At 46.6% G+C, this 19409-nt stretch overlaps 1 protein-coding gene across 1 annotated transcript in view; it reads left to right on the forward strand.

Moving 5' to 3' along the window:
- The window catches only part of wdr90 (WD repeat domain 90), a 47207-nt gene that overhangs the window by 20087 nt on the left and 7711 nt on the right, over nt 1-19409 (forward strand). The window contains exons 22-37 of the mRNA XM_066683399.1: nt 1247-1377; nt 1868-2029; nt 2416-2544; nt 3980-4110; nt 4210-4289; nt 4381-4503; nt 4645-4889; nt 5260-5362; nt 6821-6942; nt 8334-8490; nt 9516-9706; nt 10680-10848; nt 11214-11340; nt 15994-16165; nt 18024-18146; nt 18244-18424. Of these exons, the coding sequence (XP_066539496.1) occupies nt 1247-1377; nt 1868-2029; nt 2416-2544; nt 3980-4110; nt 4210-4289; nt 4381-4503; nt 4645-4889; nt 5260-5362; nt 6821-6942; nt 8334-8490; nt 9516-9706; nt 10680-10848; nt 11214-11340; nt 15994-16165; nt 18024-18146; nt 18244-18424 (2346 nt within the window). The remainder of the gene's footprint in view (nt 1-1246; nt 1378-1867; nt 2030-2415; nt 2545-3979; nt 4111-4209; nt 4290-4380; nt 4504-4644; nt 4890-5259; nt 5363-6820; nt 6943-8333; nt 8491-9515; nt 9707-10679; nt 10849-11213; nt 11341-15993; nt 16166-18023; nt 18147-18243; nt 18425-19409) is intronic.

Genomic DNA, 19409 nt, shown 5'->3' on the forward strand with positions numbered 1-19409 from the left:
AGTGTGTGTTCACCGCTCTTAGTGCACTACAGTGTGTGTTCACCGCTCTTAGTGCACTACAGTGTGTGTTCACCACTCCTAGTGCACTACAGTGTGTGTGTGTGTGTGTGTGTGTGTGTTCACTGCTCCTAGTGCACTACAGTGTGTGTTCACTGCTCCTAGTGCACTACAGTGTGCATGTGTTCACCGCTCTTAGTGCACTACAGTGTGTGTTCACCACTCCTAGTGCAGTACAGTGTGTGTGTGTGTGTTCACTGCTCATAGTGCACTACAGTGTGTTTTCACCGCTCTTAGTGCACTACAGTGTGTGTTCACCGCTCTTAGTGCACTACAGTGTGTGTTCACCGCTCTTTGTGCACTACAGTGTGTGTTCACCACTCCTAGTGCAGTACAGTGTGTGTGTGTGTTCACTGCTCCTAGTGCACTACAGTGTGTGTTCACCGCTCTTAGTGCACTACAGTGTGTGTTCACCGCTCTTAGTGCACTACAGTGTGTGTTCACCGCTCTTAGTGCACTACAGTGTGCGTGTGTTCACTGCTCCTAGTGCACTACAGTGTGTGTTCACCGCTCTTAGTGCACTACAGTGTGCGTGTGTTCACTGCTCATAGTGCACTACAGTGTGCGCGTGTTCACCGCTCTTAGTGCACTACAGTGTGTGTTCACTGCCCCTAGTGCACTACAGTGTGTGTGTTCACCGCTCCTAGAGCACTACAATGTGTGTGTTCACTGCTCCTAGTGCACTACAGTGTGTGTTCACCGCTCTTAGTGCACTACAGTGTGCGTGTGTTCACTGCTCATAGTGCACTACAGTGTGCGTGTGTTCACTGCTCATAGTGCACTACAGTGTGCGCGTGTTCACCGCTCTTAGTGCACTACAGTGTGTGTTCACTGCCCCTAGTGCACTACAGTGTGTGTTCACTGCCCCTAGTGCACTACAGTGTGTGTTCACTGCCCCTAGTGCACTACAGTGTGTGGTGTGTGTTCACTGCTCTTAGTGCACTACAGTGTGTGTTCACTGCCCCTAGTGCACTACAGTGTGTGGTGTGTGTTCACTGCTCTTAGTGCACTACAGTGTGTGTTCACCGCTCCTAGTGCACTACAGTATGTGTGTTCACCGCTCCTAAAGCACAAAAATGTTTGTGTGTTCATAGCCCATAGAGCACTAGAATGTGTGTGTGTTCACTGCTGATTTGTTACTGTGGTTTGTGAAGAAGACTAATGTGTGGGTGTTAATTGTGTTCCTAAGGTAACGTAGTTGCTCAAGGCACAGATCGAGGTCCAGACGCTCTGGCTGTGAGCTCAGATAGTTGCTGCCTGGCGTTTGTTGGACCAACAGAATACACCGTAACCATTATGGATGCCAACTCACTGGATGAGGTACAACATCACAGACACACGCTTACTGAGCATCTTAATGAGTGCGGGGATATGGCCAGCGTGGACTTTTTTAATTCAGTGTTTTTCTGAAAGGTGCTGTATTAATAGGGAAGTTGTAAGGGACATTTATTCATGAGAATGTTTAAGGTCTGAATCAGAATCTTTACCCAACCGTAGTGGATGAAGCACCATCTTTATAGAGAACATCGTTAATTGCTACTCAGCCCCGTGCTGTAGGATTTTCCACACCTCGAACCCAAGCATTAGCATTGAGTGTTGACATTAAGCTCATGTCCAGCTGCTCCAGAGTATCACTTTTCATTTGAATGGTTTTCTGTGGAGATTACACAAGCTAGGCATGCTCAGCCGAACGTCTATCTCTGCGATCGATGCAACTTAAAGGCAGCGTTCACAATTTGAATATAAAAACTCAAATTTTATAAAACTCAGATGTTGTTTCCTCTCCTGGTTTATGACATATTTGTTGTAGTTGATGCGTGTGGACGTGAGCGTGCTGGACGTTGAGAGCTCGACGCTGGACTCTGCGCTGAAGGTGTGCTTCTCCCCGTCCTCCCTCTCCCACTTGCTCATCACCACCTCAGCCAATAAGATCCTGTGGATCAACAGAAACACTGGGCGGCTGCTGAGAGAGGTGAGGGGGATGTGTAGGGTCTGTTTATTTGTGCGTACGTTTGTGTAAAAAGAGGGAGGTGTGAGAGGGTTAAAGGTAAACTGAATGATTATTACAGTAGGATCACATTTATTAATAATAAAGGATAAGCAGCACAGTGAAACACAGTTTGCTTCACACACACACCACCCTCCAATACACGTCCCACTCCCCTTTGATTTTAGGACAGTGCTGTAAAAAGGGAATTACACTCTGCACCTGGTAGGAGGAGCCCAGGAGCTAAAATACCTTATCTTACGTAGTATTGCTTTAAGAGAAATAAAGTCCACTCTGAATTGTGTTAAGTTGTATTACACCTGTGTGTGTGTGTGTGTGTGTGTGTGTGTGTGTGTTATGTGATTCAACAGGTGTCTGAGGCACATAAAGATCAGTGTGCATCTCTGGCAGTTAGTGAGGACGGACGTTACCTGCTCACAGCCGGACACAACGCGGTGAAGGTGTGGGACTACAACATGAAGCTGGAGATCAATTCACAGGTGTGTGTGTGTGTGTGTGTACAGCTCGTGCTAACGCTCATATGCTGCTTACATTTTTGCCATTTCTGACCAAACATTGAGGTGTGTGTCCCCTGGAGGAAAAATGTATGAGCCACATACATTCCCTGATTTGCTCTTTTTATTGTCTGTGAATGTGTGCGCAGACATTTTTTTTGTTTGCTGTAGTGTGATGGGGGCGGCACGGCGGTGCAGCAGGGAGGTGTCGCAGTCACACCGCTCCAGGGACCTGGAGGTTGTGGGTTTGAGTCCCGCTCCGGGTGACTGTCTGTGAGGAGTGTGGTGTGTTCTCCCTGTGTCCGCATGGGTTTTCTCCGGGTGACTGTCTGTGAGGAGTGTGGTGTGTTCTCCCTGTGTCTGCGTGGGTTTCCTCCAGGTGACTGTCTGTGAGGAGTGTGGTGTGTTCTCTCTGTGTCTGCGTGGGTTTTCTCCGGGTGACTGTCTGTGAGGAGTGTGGTGTGTTCTCTCTGTGTCTACGTGGGTTTTCTCCGAGTGACTGTCTGTGAAGAGTGTGGTGTGTTCTCTCTGTGTCTGCGTGGGTTTCCTCCGGGTGCTCCGGTTTCCTCCCACGCTCCAAAAACACACGTTGGTAGGTATATTGGCGACTCAAAAGTGTCCGTAGGTGTGAGTGAATGTGAGTGTGTGTGTTGCCCTGTGAAGGACTGGACTCCAGGGTGTGTTCCTGCCTTGCACCCAATGATTCCAGGTAGGCTCTCGACCCACGGCGACCCTGAACTGGATAAGGGTTACAGATAATGAATGAATGAATGAATGAATGAATGAATGAATGAATGTAGTGTGGTGGGTAACACTGCTGACTTCATTGTGACAGAACAGTGTTCAGTTCCCCACTCTGGAAATCACACTGCAACACCGAAAAGAATCTTGATCTTGAATAAATGTGGAGGCTAATGGTGCTTTTCCAATTCATGGTCCCTACTCTCCCCTACACGACTTTTCTACTTCAATGTGGTCCTGGACCTGGGTTTCATGAGCTGTCAGTTATAATCATCAAATTTAAAAGAAATAAACACTTGAAATGTATCAGTGTGTAATGAATGAGTATAATAAAGTTTCACTTTTTTAATTGAATTATTATATTCTAATTTTATGACCAGCACCTGTATGGGGAAAAATAAATATATATATAATATAAATGCTTGTGGCACAGTGCTTCTTGTTTTCCTGCACTCAACAACACACACATTTGTTGATATTGTGGCTACTGATGTGTTCCAGAAAATACTGCAATCTGAACACAAATCGAATGGAAAAACGATTTCCATTTAACTCTGCAAAGTCAACTCTGACCTAAATCACTACAGTTTAAGGGCAAAAGAACAAGTAAATAAAGGAAAGTAAGAGTGTGTGTGTGTGTGTGTGTGTGTGTGTGTGTGTGTGTGTGTCTGTGTCACAGGTGTATATTGGCCACTCTGAGCCAATCACACAGGTGAGCTTCACACCTGACCAGATGGGTGTGGTTTCGGTGGGTGATGCCATCTTTTTCTGGGACTTCTTGTCACACCCACGGGACGCCGCAGCCGTCAGGTAAAACACATTAAAGAAAAGAATAGAGAGACTTTTAAACCTGTGTGTGTTGAATGTAAAGCATTTGTTTTTACTTTAAATACTCCCTCCCTCTTCTAGTCTCCGCCTTCCAGCTGCGGCCACCTCTCCCTCTCCTCTCTCAGCTGCTACAGGTTTGAACGGCTCTCGTTCTGAAGCAGGTAAAGACTGATACGTTTTTAATTCTAATTTAAATAAGAGTTTGGATTTCAGCAGTAAACTGTAATCACTAATAAGTAACGTCTGAAACAGCAGTCCCCTCGGGACGAAGTGAGGGGTCCTCCAATGGGACGCCTCGACCCGCAGCACCCCGACCCTCCTCCTCCTCTCTGCCCACTCTGGACATCAACTCCATAGACAAGACTGGACATGGAGGTGTGTGTGTGTGTGTGTGTGTGTGTGTGTGTGTGTGTGTGTGTGTGTGCATTTACTTGAGCACTGACCTGTATGTGTTTCTCCTGTTATTTCATGTGTCTAATGTGAGTTAAGTGTGGTTTATCTTTGTCTCTGGGACAGCCTCGTCTTTCCTGTCACTTTGTGATGAGGATGATGAAGATCAGTCACAGCCTGGCCCCGCCCACTCTCCTGCTCCCAGACACGACTCCTTCCTGCGAGTCACTGAGAGGGCAGGAGCTGGAGACTCGCTCACTGCTCTAGCCAATCAGACGAGAGCAGAGGAAAGCGAGGAGGAGTATAAGCGGATCCGTCCGGACTGTTACAAACACTTCGCGCCTCGTTACAAGTCGTCTGTGTCGGACCCGGTACACACTCCCTTCTTGTGTTTTAAAGTCAGTGTGACTTTCCATCTGTTCCATCACAGTTCAGTTTTATCTCGTCCATTTTGGGGAAGTGTTTTAACCCTTAGGAGTCACAAAGGAGAGAGATCAAATGAAATGGTCACGATTGTTTAATGCGGCACATAAAGGCAAAATCCAGAAGTAAATACAAATGGATAGAGCCAAGCTTCTTCAGAGTTAAAGCAACACTAGGTAGTGTTTACCTTAAAATTACAGCTTCAGAATCATTGTGATGTAACAGAGAGAATAAAGCCTCTCTCGCCGCTTCAGAGTCAGTGATTACTTTCTGATCCCTATGTTTTTGTCCCCTTTTGGCCTTCCTCTGGTCTCTCAGGGTGCTGTATCTCCACCTGCTGGACAGGAGGGCCTGACTCTCAAAGCTGTGGTCGGCTATAATGGCAATGCACGGGGCAACATGGTCTGGAATCCTGACACGGGTAAATGTAGTCTGAATGCAATGATGCTGTGTCTTTGTGTTTTCAGTGTCTCTCTCTCTCTCTCGCTCTCTCTCTCCCTCTGTCTCTCTCTCGCTCTCTCTCTCTCTCTCTGTCTCTCGCTCTCTGTCTCTCTCTCTCCCCCTTTGTCTTGCGCTCGCTCTCGCTCACTCTCTCTCTCTCTCTCTCGCATGCGCTCTCTCTCTCTCTCTCACGTGCTCTCCCTCTGTGTCTCTCTCTCTCTCCCTCTGTATCTCTCTCGCTGTCTCTCTCTCTGTCTCTCTAACTCTCTCTCTCGCTCTCTCTCTCTCCCCCTTTGTCTTGCTCTCGCTCTCTCTCTCTCGCATGCGCTCTCTCTCTCTCTCTCTCTCTCTCTCTCTCTCTCTCTCTCCCTCTGTATCTCTCTCGCTCTCTCTCTCTCTCTCTCCCTCTCTCTCCCTCTGTATCTCTCTCTCTCTCCTTCTGTATCTCTCTCGCTCTCTCTCTCTCTCTCTCTCTCTCTCTCTCTCTCTCTCCCTCTCTCTCATGCAGAGCATTACCCTGAATCCATGTGTTGTTTCAGCACATTATTACGAATATTTTCATCATTTGTTCTGTCTTGGGATGATCAGTAATGTAGAGATGACCAATGCCCAATCCCATTTCACTCCTTGCATCTACCACTGAGCCCTCCCCCTCTGTGTTGCCTAGGGGTGGTGGTGGTGGCGTGTGTGTCTCAGTTCTTGTTGGGATAGAAGGGTGGAGTGAATTGTGAGGGCGACATAGCCCTTTAAACAGAGATTTTTCAGAGTCACACTACTAACTGATGTCACCCACAGATGTCAGTATTTTCTCTTTTAAACTCTATGATCATTATCTTAGTCTAACGTTCAGAGTTTCAGTGGATTACGGCCCTTTAATTCAGACCAAGCAGAAAACATATCTAGTAGCAGCTGATGTATCCGTAGTTACCTGTAAATTTCCAGTTCCACCTTAAATGGTGAAGCAATTACATTCTGATGTCTATAGGCTACTGCAACATTTAAGGTGGAACTGGAAGTTTCGAAGACAAATTTGCAAAAGGAGAATCTGAATTCAGCTCCATGTCACAGAAGAGTGAGGAGAGGGGGGTAATCTCTGATTGTGGAACTCTTCTGAAGGAGAATGAGGCTCTAAATGTAACTAAAGTCCAGCAGCTCCTCTGATATCACTGCAGACTGGTGCAGAGCTGCTACAGAGCACCGCCAGTCGCCTGGAAGCTGCTCTTTTTAAATTTGAGTTCTGATGACGTATCAGGATCGCGAAGGGTCGTCCCATTTCGTGGGGGGTAGTAGAAATATGAGCATCCCTGAATTTTGATGTCTGCAGGGGCTCCTGGACCCAACCCTCTGCAGATACTGAGGCGTTACTGTACACACACAGAATATGCCTTGAATTGTGTGTGTGGTGATGCAGAGGTTTCTTACCTGTGTATTCTTGCAGGGCTGTTTGTGTACTCCTGTGGATGTGTGATTGTAGTGGAGGATCTTCACACTGGCTCTCAGAGGCACTGGCTCGGCCACAGTGAGGAAATCTCTACCCTCGCTGTTACACACGATGCGCAGGTACAGCTACTGCTCAGAGGCACTACATTATGAAGTTATAGGACTCTGTAAATGATATTTGAGGTTATTAGGTTCACATTGCCTAAATTTTAGGTTGTGAGTCAGTTTGATCTATGATACCGAGTTCATGTTTTGATATTCTCCCAATACATTAAATGATATTAAAAAAATAAAAAAAAAACGATGAGAATAATGCTGTTTTTAAACACAGTTCAATAACAACACTGGAGATGTGAGGCCAAAGAAAGGTCTTGAATGTTTATTTTCCACAGTGAACACTCTCAGTTGTGTATCAAAATATAATGTTTACTTGACAAATCAAAGTGAAGATTGTCATTCAGATTATACAACAGGAGTACATAGTCCAAGCTCTGCGGTGCAAATGTAAACATAAGGCAATAACACGGACATAATCACGTAATCACATAATCAGAATCACTGGGCACAAGGCGAGAACACACCCTGGAGGGGGCTCCAGTCATTCACAGTGCGACACTTATACATTCACTCACACACTCACTCCTACTGACACTTCACCTTCCAACGTGTGTTTTGGACCATTGGAGGAAACACGGGATACGGGGAGAACACACCACACTCCTCACAGACAGTCACTTGGAGAAAACCCACGCAGACAGAACACACCACACTCCTCACAGACAGTCACCCGGAGGAAACCCACGCAGACACAGGGAGAACACACCACACTCCTCACAGACAGTCACCCGGAGGAAACCCACGCAGAAACAGAGAACACACCACACTCCTCACAGACAGTCACTTGGAGAAAACCCACGCAGACACAGAGAGAACACACCACACTCCTCACAGACAGTCACCCGGAGGAAACCCACGCAGACACAGGGAGAACACACCACACTCCTCACAGACGGTCACCCGGAGGAAACCCACGCAGACACAGAGAGAACACACCACACTCCTCACGGACAGTCACCCAGAGAAAACCCACGCAGACACAGGGAGAACACACCACACTCCTCACAGACAGTCACCCAGAGGAAACCCACGCAGACACGGAGAACACACCACACTCCTCACAGACAGTCACCCGGAGGAAACCCACGCAGACACAGGGAGAACACACCACACTCCTCACAGACAGTCACCCGGAGCGGGAATCGAACCCACAGAACGCCAGGCCCTGTGACACTACCTGCTGCCCTCACAACATTCAGTGGAAGTCAATGTAAAAAGACAAAGTAATTTTGGAGCATTTCTATTGGTCAGTTTCACACAGTGTGAAGGACAGCTGCTGTATTCAAATGATGCAATAAACTAACATCCACAAACACAGAGATACATGTTTTTCATTGGACTGTGATGATAAAGGCAACTCACAGTAGTCAATCACTTTATCCTTGTCTTTTCAGATGGTGGCGTCAGCATCAGGAGGCGGAGCCTCGTCTAAGAGCCTCATCTGCATCTGGAGCGTTCAGACTGGGTCCTGCAGAAACAGCCTTTCTTATCACAAGGGGTCAGTTCAGAGCCTGGCGTTCTCCAGGGACGACCTGTATCTCCTCTCTGTGGGTCAGTGCAATTCTTCTCTCTGTTTACACAGCATCTTATATTGGATATTCTGTAAGCATTAGAGTTGTGGGATATATTTCCTTATATATACGTAGTGTTTTTGTATCGCATTACTCTATGACTTTAACAGTTAGTTCAGATGACTCACTCTGAGCAGAGTGAAGTGAGAATCAATAAAACAATCTCTACCAGATGAGAAATGTCAACACAGTTCTGCTTCTTAATGAATCGTCTGTGACCTGCTTTGGTCCAAACCCCACGAGCCCCACAGCAGTGTTCTCCCCCTGTGTAAACAGCCCCTGTTCAGAACGCCCGCTTTCAGCACCTGTTCCTTTAAATGATAATGAGCCGCTCGCTGTTCACCCCGACCCCGAGCGCACAGCAGTGAGGAGCGAGGAGCAGAAGCTCTGGTTTTTAGCCGTTTTCACTCTGTTCTCTTTCTTCTCCGTTTTTACTCAGTGCTCTTATTTCTCCACGCTCCTTGTGTCTGTTTTGCTGCGTTTAACCTCGTCTGTGCGCGCTCACAAACACGTGGGTCCAGCGCTGTGATTGGACAGACTCAGACGAGGGGGCGGGGCCATTCTAAAGTCAGAAGTGGAGCAGAATCAAAACGGCTCGTTTTATCCCAGGTTTTCTGACTCAGGCAGCGTACAGAAAACAGGGTCTTGTTTCACAGTGTGTGGGTTGGTGGGTTCCAGATCGATAAAGGGATTTTTCTTCCACCATGACTTGTGTACATATCTACTTGTAGTGTTTATAAAGTCTATGTTATTGTACTTAAAGTAATATTAATGAGAGATAATGCACCTTCCACCGCCTTTAGACAGATTCTGAAGAAACATGGCCACAAATCTACATTAAATATCAAGCTTGCTTTAAATAAGACGTCTCCAGAATTCTAACACACCGTTCAAATGAATCTGACAGATATCTTATTGATGGAAGGAGCTGCAGATATAAAGACAGGGCCCTGATGTGAGCCGTCTGTGTTGCTTTAATATAAAATGTCTTCTCATCTCATGCAGGCGATTATGAGGAGTCCGTGGTGGCGCTGTGGAGCACGCACTCGTTTGAGCTGCTGTGTGCGGTCAGCGTGAACGTTCCTCTTCACGAGGCGAGGTTCTGTCCCAGCAGTGCCAGCCAGCTCGCCCTTACGGGCTCTAATGCTGCCTTCTTCTGTTACATACACACACGGGGGCGTGGAGCAGAGCTACAGGTGAGCGTCCTCAATAGGGGGCGATATAGAAAATTAATTGTCATGGGTAATCTATATTAAGCCAGATTCTGCATGCTCAACTCCTGTTAGTTTATCTGCATAAACCCTAATGTTACTTGCTCCGCCTCGTGCATAAATTCCATGCATAAATAATAAATAAAATTAAACAAACATGAATAAATATGACCCGCAGAGTGGAAGAGTAATACTCAAATAAAATTGACAATATTTCCTTTGGTGTAGCTACTGTTACTGTTACTTATGGCACTTTATCACTGCATGGTATCAGCTCGGCACAGTTCAATGCACTCTTCCTTGGTCACTTTTCCACTCCCACAGTTCTCCCGAAATGTATCGTCTCCAATCCCCGTCTCTAATGGGAACAGCGGGATTTGGAAACCACAACAATGGCGGTGGTAACGTTAAGCGGTGTTTACTCATGGTGTATCGGCGTGTTGTTGTTGTTTGGGACTGAACACAGCTCCGTCATCAGTTCAGACAGATCAGTAGAGTTTGTTCCTTCCTTGTTGCAGCTTCCAGCTCTCGCTGGATTCTTTCGTCGGCCACCGATCCAAGGAGCGTTTGAACCTCTTCAAAAGACCACGGCGTCATTTTACGAGCTGCCGTCGTGAGTCGGATAAAAACAAACGTGATCTCTGCTGCAGCTGGAGATTTTACAGATGGAGAGTTGGTGCTGGTCGTCTGCGTTGCGTGGCGTAGAGTGACGACTCTCTCTGGACGATCAGCGCTCTGCAAGGTTTACACGCCACGGTTTAGTCCCTACTCGACTCGCTCTGAACCACGAGAGAACAGCCACTAAACAAGAACCCGCTTCCAGAACCAGGACCTGATTCACCTGGTGGAGGAGCGGAAGAGCCAAGCCGAGTAGGGACCATGCAGTGGAAAAGTGCCATTAAAAAGATGTAAAAATAGCAAGTGCATTCTTTCAAACACTAGTGCTTCTTCTACCCAGGTGCAAAAAGTGTCTGTGCCAGAGAAGGTTGGGGAGGTGGAAGTGACGTCCCTGTGCTATAACACTAACTCTGTCCTGTACACGGGAACGAACAGTGGGCTTGTGTGTGTTTGGGACTATAACACACAACGCTGCTTCATGACCTGGGAGGCTGACGAGGGAGAAATCGGTGAGGGAAGGACCTACCTGAGGGCATCATGTGCTTTACCTGTATACAACATATGGCCAATTGTTTGTGGACACCTGCTCTTCCAACAGAAACAAGGGTGATGTGAGGCACTCAGAAAAGCAGCTCTACAGCTACAGTCCAGTATGGTGACCATAAGCTCATGTGCAGCTACATCAGAGCCTCCCGTTTCATGCTTCTCTGGGGAGATTAAACATGTTGAATGTCTGTGTTTACAGTGGAAAACACCTGAAGTAGTTGAGGTCACTGATGTTAAGGGCCGTCTATAATCTTTTGGCCATATAGTGTATAAGAGAATAGGTTGGAAGTTATTTCATGTGAAAGTAAGTGTGTGTGTGTGTGTGTAGGTGTGTTGCTGTGTCGTGGTAGTAGGTTGGTCACTGGCAGTAACAGTAAGAAGCTGAAGTTGTGGTCAGTAGCTGCGGTCCAGAATCTCAGGTCGTCAAACAGGGAGACGACTTTCCATCAAGAGCGGTAAACACCACCACACAAACATCACGGCCGAGATATGATGCATTAATCCAGCCTTTCTTACCCAGGGGCCGTCTGGCGTGATCAGGGGCGCCGTCAAAAGAATTCTGACTTTACTGATGTGAACAGTGATGTGGCCACTGCAGCGTATACAACCAGAAGTGTAGGGAAAGTGTGTGTTCAGTTCAGTTTGTTCACAGTGGGACGGCGGGTTAATTTCACCTTTTCGGACAGTGGTGACGCACTTTACGCACTTCACGAAAACAAACCTGTGACAGCCTCTCGCATCTCGCAATAACAAGCTTCACAGAAAGGTTCCGACGCTCCACACGAGCCGCACGGGTTCTGCTGTTAAGCTCTGACTCACTGTGAATTACCAGTGGCTGTTTGGACCTCCTGACCTGAAGTCAGAACCTTCCAAGCATAAAGTCAGAATATTTCAAGAAATAATGTAAGAATATTTTGAGAGTAAAGTCAGAAAATGTAGGGGGAAATAAATCACCACACTCTGACCTTCTCTCTCAGCATCTAAGAGTTCTCCATTTGAGATTGGTTCTGTTTTTTCTGAGATTTTGTACAGTATCTTAGACTTGACTTTATTGACCCCACATCGGGGAAATTCACTTGTTACAGCAGCACACGATCTTAGGCACTGGACAAATGCTTTACATACTCACAAACATAAAACCCATACAGCCATACAGAGATGGTTGCACATGAGAAGTTATTGCACATGATTATTCACATTGTTGGGAAAAGGGCAGAGGTAGTAATACTGGTAGTGCAAAAAATATATGCAAGATAATAGTGTATATTACATACTGTGAGTGTTGTATAATCTAACAGCAGTGGGTATAAATGACCTTCGGTGTCTCTCCTTCCTACACTGTGCCCACTTGTTACGTTTCGGTCTAGGGGATGGGTAGAAAGAGGAAAAAAAAAGAGAAACTCACACAGTTTAGAATAAATGAAAAAAGTGTATTTACAAAGAAAATATGGATATTAAATAAATCAAACAATCAAATCTTATAACAACACACAAAACTTAAAGCCATATCTCCAGGGGTAAGCCATGGCCAAAATAACAAACATAACCCAACACTAACTCCAACCCCAACACTAACTTTGCTATTCAAACCAAATAAACAAATAAATGACAATAAATAACCCTGACTCCCTATCTAACAATAAACCAAGAGAAAATAGATAAACTCAAAAGGCGCTTACCCCCTTCCGGCACAGGTGACCACAAAATAATAAACAGAACAGAATTAACCCACACAAGGAAACACACAGTCTCCAGAAGTTCACAACTAACACACAGAAGGAAACACACAGTCTCCAGATATACACTGTTCCCACACAGAGACAGAGCAATCACCAAGTTAACACACACAGGGAAACACACAGTCTCCAGAAATACATAGTCCTCACACAGAGACAAAGCAATCACCAAGTGCACAACACATGGCAATTCACAATTGGAAAAAGGGGCGTGTCAATCTTCAGCTTCCTGCTTCTTTTATAGGCAGATACAGGAAACACCTCAGTAGCCAGCAATCCCAGAAATCTCCACAGCTCCACCTAAAGACAGGGAGGGATAGCAAGACAACAAGAAAAGGAAAAGAAGAGAGACAGGCATACAACCCGTAACACCCCCCCACCAAAAAAAATTCATTAGGGGTATAGAGAGCGTGACAGAGCATAACTCGTTTGGCTGGATTCACCCGGTAGTAATTCTTCTTAATTGGAACACTTTTACCAATATTAACATTTGTTTGCCACGGCACATCCGTGAACAGATCCGCACACCGCCGACACAGTGCTCCCAAACCAGCACGATTAACAGGAAGAGACAACACACAACAATCAGCTAATGCCAAGTCCCTTTTACAAACAGAGTGGTCTACCGGTAAAGGAACAGAGGAATCTCCATTCATTTCCTGACTACTTGTAAATAAGTTGCTAAGATCAAGTACATCCTTGTTAGAGCATTGGGATTTAGTTGTGACACACACAGGAAAAACAGAAGGAAATTCTTCTTGTAATTCATCCAACTTATTTAAGGAAGGTTCAGACACAACCTCTGGGATGGGGAACACATTTCCACCAGCAAGGTCATTACCTAGTATCATATCCACCCCTTCAACAGGTAATCTATTTCTCACAGCAATTCTAACCCTTCCACTGACCAACTCGGAATGTAAATGAACATAATGCAACGGCACACTCATGGGGGACAAATCTATCCCACATACCACCACATAAGAGCCACAAAAAGAGTGTTCACCCAAATCAAGCACATCACTAGAAAGAAAGGACTGGGCTGCCCCGGTATCCCGTAAAATTTTAACTGCCACAGTACCCTCATGACTTTTAGACAGAGAAACACAACCATCCAGTATAAAAGGCTGGAAAGTAACATCACATATCTCCTGACTTTGTAGAGCCTCCATAGTATTAGCTGCGGCAGCAGACATACACGCCACATTCTTAGGTTGATTTTGTTTTTCATTCCAGACTTTACAGTCCGCAATCAAGTGACCAGCTTGCCTACAATAAAAACACACACGCTTCTCAGAAGTTTGTAAGGAAGACTGAACAGCAGGAGTATTAGGAGACTTCTCTCGTCTTGGTGACCTCTGGAAGGTTTGAGTCACCGGAGACCACCCTGCGTTACCCCTTTTGTCCGTACCACCAACTACAGACGAGGTAGCATTACCAGACGGAAAAACCATCTTGTGGGTTAAAACAAATTCGTCTGTTAAAACAGCAGCATCTGACAGTGTAGAAACCTTCTTCTCATTTAGATGGACTACAATAACTTCAGGCACAGAGTTTTTGAAATCCTCCAATAATAGTAATTGTTTCAACTGAGGCAAAGTAGTCACTTTAGACGCTGAACACCACTTCTCAAATAAGACAGTTTTCTCACGAGCAAACTCAACAAATGTCTGGTCTGCAGATTTTCGGTGTGACCTAAATCTTTGACGGTAGGCCTCAGGCACCAACTCATAGGCTCTTAGAACAGCAGCCTTAACCTTTTCATAATCAAGGCTCTGTTCAACACTCAGGGATGAACACACTTCCTGAGCTTTACCATGTAATTTGCACTGGAGAAGTAAAGACCACATATCTTTAGGCCAGTGCAAGGTAGCTGCTACTCGCTCAAATGCAGTAAAATAGGAGTCGACTTCAGATTCTCTAAATGGAGGTACTAGAGAGATGTGCTTACTGATATCGAATTCAGGCAAGTGTGAAGCAGTATGCCTGGAGGAGGAACCCTTATTAGCCTCCAATTCCAGGGCACGAACCCGCAGCAACTGTGTCGCATGCTCTTGCTGCTTTATAGCAAGATCCAACTCCTTTAGCTTAATAGCCAAGTTCAAGTTCATCTCAGTAAGTGGACCAACTCCAGATGGAGAAATAACCGGATCTATGCCAGATGGTATACCTGGTGACTGTCCAGTAGCCTCCGCCACTGTCGAGACATCTGGTTCACCTGAGGCAACACCAACACCGTCCACACTAGACAACATGGCTGGATCTATACTTGCAGCACTCCTTGTATCAGGGGACACAGGCACACGTCTGTCTTCACGAAGCCGAGAAATCAACACATCCCGTATTTCACCTACTCTAGCTGAGCGAGGTATTGAAATGTCATAAAACTCAGCAATCAACAATAAATCGGCCTTTCGACAATCCCACAAATCCTCTACTGATGGAGACAAAACAAACTTCTCCAGGTCAAACTCCATACTGCACCCAATGGAAACACACAACACCTGCCCCCACGCAAAAAAATAGGACGAGCCCCCACTTGTTACGTTTCAGTCTAGGGGATGGGTAGAAAGAGGAAAAAAAAAGAGAAACTCACAGTTTAGAATAAATGAAAAAAGTGTATTTACAAAGAAAATATGGATATTAAACAAAATCAAACAAACAAATCTTATAACAACACACAAAACTTAAAGCCATATCTCCATACGAATTCATTCAGTCCAACACTGGCCGTGTCATCAGAGAACGTCTGGAAGTGGCAGCTGTCCGAGTTGTAACTGAAGTCTGATGTGTAGAGTGTAAATAGGAAAGGAGAGAGCACTGTACACTGGGGGGCCCTCGTGCTGCAGGACACCACATCAGACACGCGGTCACGTAGCCTCACGTACTGCGGTCTGTTGGTAAGGTGAGGTGCAGGACAGAGCCCAAACACATTTTATTCTCAAGCAAATTATTCAATACAAAATCCAATGGATCTGGTTTTATCGAAGATTTATTTTCAAGAAAAGCTGTTTAAAAAATGATGTGTATTTTGGCTGTCAGAAGGATGCAGAGTACTTTTTTTATACATTGGGGTGACTTCAAATTTTGCATACGTTTAAACAGTGCCATGATTGGGAACAAAAGGTTGAGAAACGCTGCTTTAACCCTTTAACGGACAAACGGCTGTATGTTTGCATACTCTAAAATCAAAGCAGCTCAGTTTACCACAATTTAATTTTCATAGTTTATGACCCAGCTGGCCATCCAGACCCCCAAATTAATGTGCAAAGGCACTCAGAAGTGAGTTTTTCTTGCTTTTTATGTATTTAAAAACCAGCGTGAGTGTTATGGGTCTTTTCTGCTTCTCTTTCTGCTCCGGACGTCACTCAGGAACACTCAGGTGCTGGTGGAGCAGGAGATGCTGCTGGACGGGACAGTAGTGAGTGCAGCGTTCGATGACGTCATGGACATGGGGATTGTGGGTACGACCACAGGAACCCTGTGGTACATCAACTGGAAGGACAACACCAGCATACGGCTGATCAGCGGGCACAAGAACAAGGTACACAACAGGCAAAGTGTAATGTGCGTAAGGGGTCTATACCAGGAGTGTCCAGCGTGTAGATCACGTTCGACCCGTCGATTGCACCGTGTACTTAGCCACACTTACATTTACAAATCCAAATGCTGAAATATTTGGGACACTAAAATGTAAATGAAAACAATGCAACGATTTGCAAATAAACATATAAATTATAAATATATAAAAATTCAACATATTAATTGTGGAAAGTGAGTCAATTTACCTGCGTGGGTTTCCTCCGGGTGACTGTCTGTGAGGAGTGTGGTGTGTTCTCCCTGTGTCTGCGTGGGGTTCCTCCGAGTGACTGTCTGTGAGGAGTGTGGTGTGTTCTCCCTGTGTCTGCGTGGGTTTCCTCCGGGTGACTGTCTGTGAGGAGTGTAGTGTGTTCTCCCTGTGTCTGAGTGGGTTTCCTCCGGGTGACTGTCTGTGAGGAGTGTGGTGTGTTCTCCCTGTGTCTGCGTGGGTTTCCTCCGGGTGACTGTCTGTGAGGAGTGTGGTGTGTTCTCCCTGTGTCTGCGTGGGTTTCCTCCGGGTGACTGTCTGTGAGGAGTGTGGTGTGTTCTCCCTGTGTCTGCGTGGGTTTCCTCCGGGTGACTGTCTGTGAGGAGTGTAGTGTGTTCTCCCTGTGTCTGCGTGGTTTTCCTCTGGGTGACTGTCTGTGAGGAGTGTGGTGTGTTCTCCCCGTGTCTGCGTGAGTTTCCTCTGGGTGACTGTCTGTGAGGAGTGTGATGTGTTCTCCCCGTGTCTGCATGGGTTTCCCTTCGGGTGACTGTCTGTGAGGAGTGTGGAGTGTGGTGTGTTCTCCCTGTGTCTGCGTGGGTTTCCTCCGGGTGACTGTCTGTGAGGAGTGTGGAGTGTGGTGTGTTCTCCCTGTGTCTGCGTGGGTTTCCTCTGGGTGACTGTCTGTGAGGAGTGTGGTGTGTTCTCCCCGTGTCTGCATGGGTTTCCTCCAGGTGACTGTCTGTGAGGAGTGTGGTGTGTTCTCCCTGTGTCTGCGTGGGTTTCCTCTGGGTGACTGTCTGTGAGGAGTGTGGTGTGTTCTCCCCGTGTCTGCGTGGGTTTCCTCTGGGTGACTGTCTGTGTGGTGTGTTCTCCCCGTGTCTGCGTGGGTTTCCTCCGGGTGACTGTCTGTGAGGAGTGTGGTGTGTTCTCTCTGTGTCTGCGTGGGTTTCCTCCGGGTGACTGTCTGTGAGGAGTGTGGTGTGTTCTCCCCGTGTCTGCGTGGGTTTCCTCCGGGTGACTGTCTGTGAGGAGTGTGGTGTGTTCTCCCCGTGTCTGCGTGGGTTTCCTCCGGGTGACTCTCTATGAGGAGCACAGGTGAAAACAAACAGCTTCTAAAGGCTAAAACCCAGGTGAAATGGAATGGTAACTGATAGGGAACTGAATGGGAACTGAAGCTCTGAACAGATTGAACAGATCTGATTGGACGTGAGCTGAGTTCCCCAAGTTTAGTATGATTTTTCAATCTTTTTCCCTGTAATATTGACTAATATAGACTAATATTGATCAGCGGTATTCAAACGTTCTCCTCCTGAGCCCCTCTTGGCACTTTTTAGAGAACTTGATTTGGGGGGGGGCAGACTACTACAGTGTAAATATAAACATAACAAGTCATTCCATTTGTCCAGAACTTTTATCTATAACAATAATAAATGAAATAAAAAGCAGCACAAATATTCTCTTCTATTTAGCAGAGAAGAACAGAACTATTTCACTCCCAGTTCAGTCCGTAAGGAGTCTAAATTCCGTTTCAGTTCTTTAGGTTTCTCTCTCACAAGTTGGCACCCCGGTTTAAACACGTGTGTGTGAACTGTACAGTGTGTATGTGCACGTGTAGGTGAATGGTGTGGTGTGCAGTCCAGACGAGCGTCACTTTGTCACCTGTGGACAAGACGGCAGTGTGAGAGTGTGGGCGTTGCCTAGCAGTGAGCTGCTGGTCCAGTTTCAGGTGCTCAACCAGGTGAGGCGCAGCCAGCTACACAGCTGTTACATCTCCCATCCTCACATTCCTCTCAATAGCGATGCAGTATGATGGTGTGTTTGCCCCTGTGTTTTAGAGCTGTGAGTGTGTGTGCTGGAGTCGGCCGGTGGAAGTGTGTGAGCCTGGCGCTGGTGTGTGTGTGGTGGGCGGCTACAGTGACGGCTCTGTGAGGATCTTCAATGTGGATTCTGCTGAGATGGAGCTCAAAATGCAGCCTCAGCGTGACACTGTGTGTGCTTTGCAGTACTCGCATCATGGTGAGTGGACACATTGGTTAAAGCACTCTCTCACTCACTCACTGACTGACTCACTCTCTCACTCACTCACTCACTGACTCTCTCACTCACTCACTCACTGACTGACTCACTCTCTCACTCACTCACTCACTGACTCTCTCACTCACTCACTCACTGACTGACTCACTCTCTCACTCACTCACTCTCTCACTGACTGACTCACTCTCTCACTCACTCACTGACTGACTCTCTCACTCACTCACTCACTCACTGACTCACTCTCTCACTCACTCACTCTCTCACTGACTGACTCACTCTCTCACTCACTCACTGACTGACTCTCTCACTCACTCACTCACTCACTGACTCACTCTCTCACTCACTCACTCACTCACTGACTGACTCACTCTCTCACTCACTCACTCACTGACTCTCTCACTCACTCACTGACTGACTCACTCTCTCACTCACTCACTCACTCTCACTCACTCACTCTCTCACTGACTGACTCACTCTCTCACTCTCTCTCTGACTCACTCTCTCACTGACTGACTCACTCTCTCACTCACTCACTCACTGACTCTCTCACTCACTCACTCACTGACTGACTCACTCTCTCACTCACTCACTCTCTCACTGACTGACTCACTCTCTCACTCACTCACTGACTGACTCTCTCACTCACTCACTCACTCACTGACTCACTCTCTCACTCACTCACTCACTCACTGACTGACTCACTCTCTCACTCACTCACTCACTGACTCTCTCACTCACTCACTGACTGACTCACTCTCTCACTCACTCACTCACTCTCACTCACTCACTCTCTCACTGACTGACTCACTCTCTCACTCTCTCTCTGACTCACTCTCTCACTGACTCTCTCACTGACTGACTCACTCTCACTCACTCACTCTCTCACTGACTGACTCACTCTCTCACTCACTCACTGACTGACTCTCTCACTCACTCACTCACTGACTGACTCACTCTCTCACTCACT

Source organism: Hoplias malabaricus, chromosome 10 (assembly GCF_029633855.1).
Source record: "Hoplias malabaricus isolate fHopMal1 chromosome 10, fHopMal1.hap1, whole genome shotgun sequence".
NCBI classification, from domain to species: Eukaryota; Metazoa; Chordata; class Actinopteri; order Characiformes; family Erythrinidae; genus Hoplias; species Hoplias malabaricus.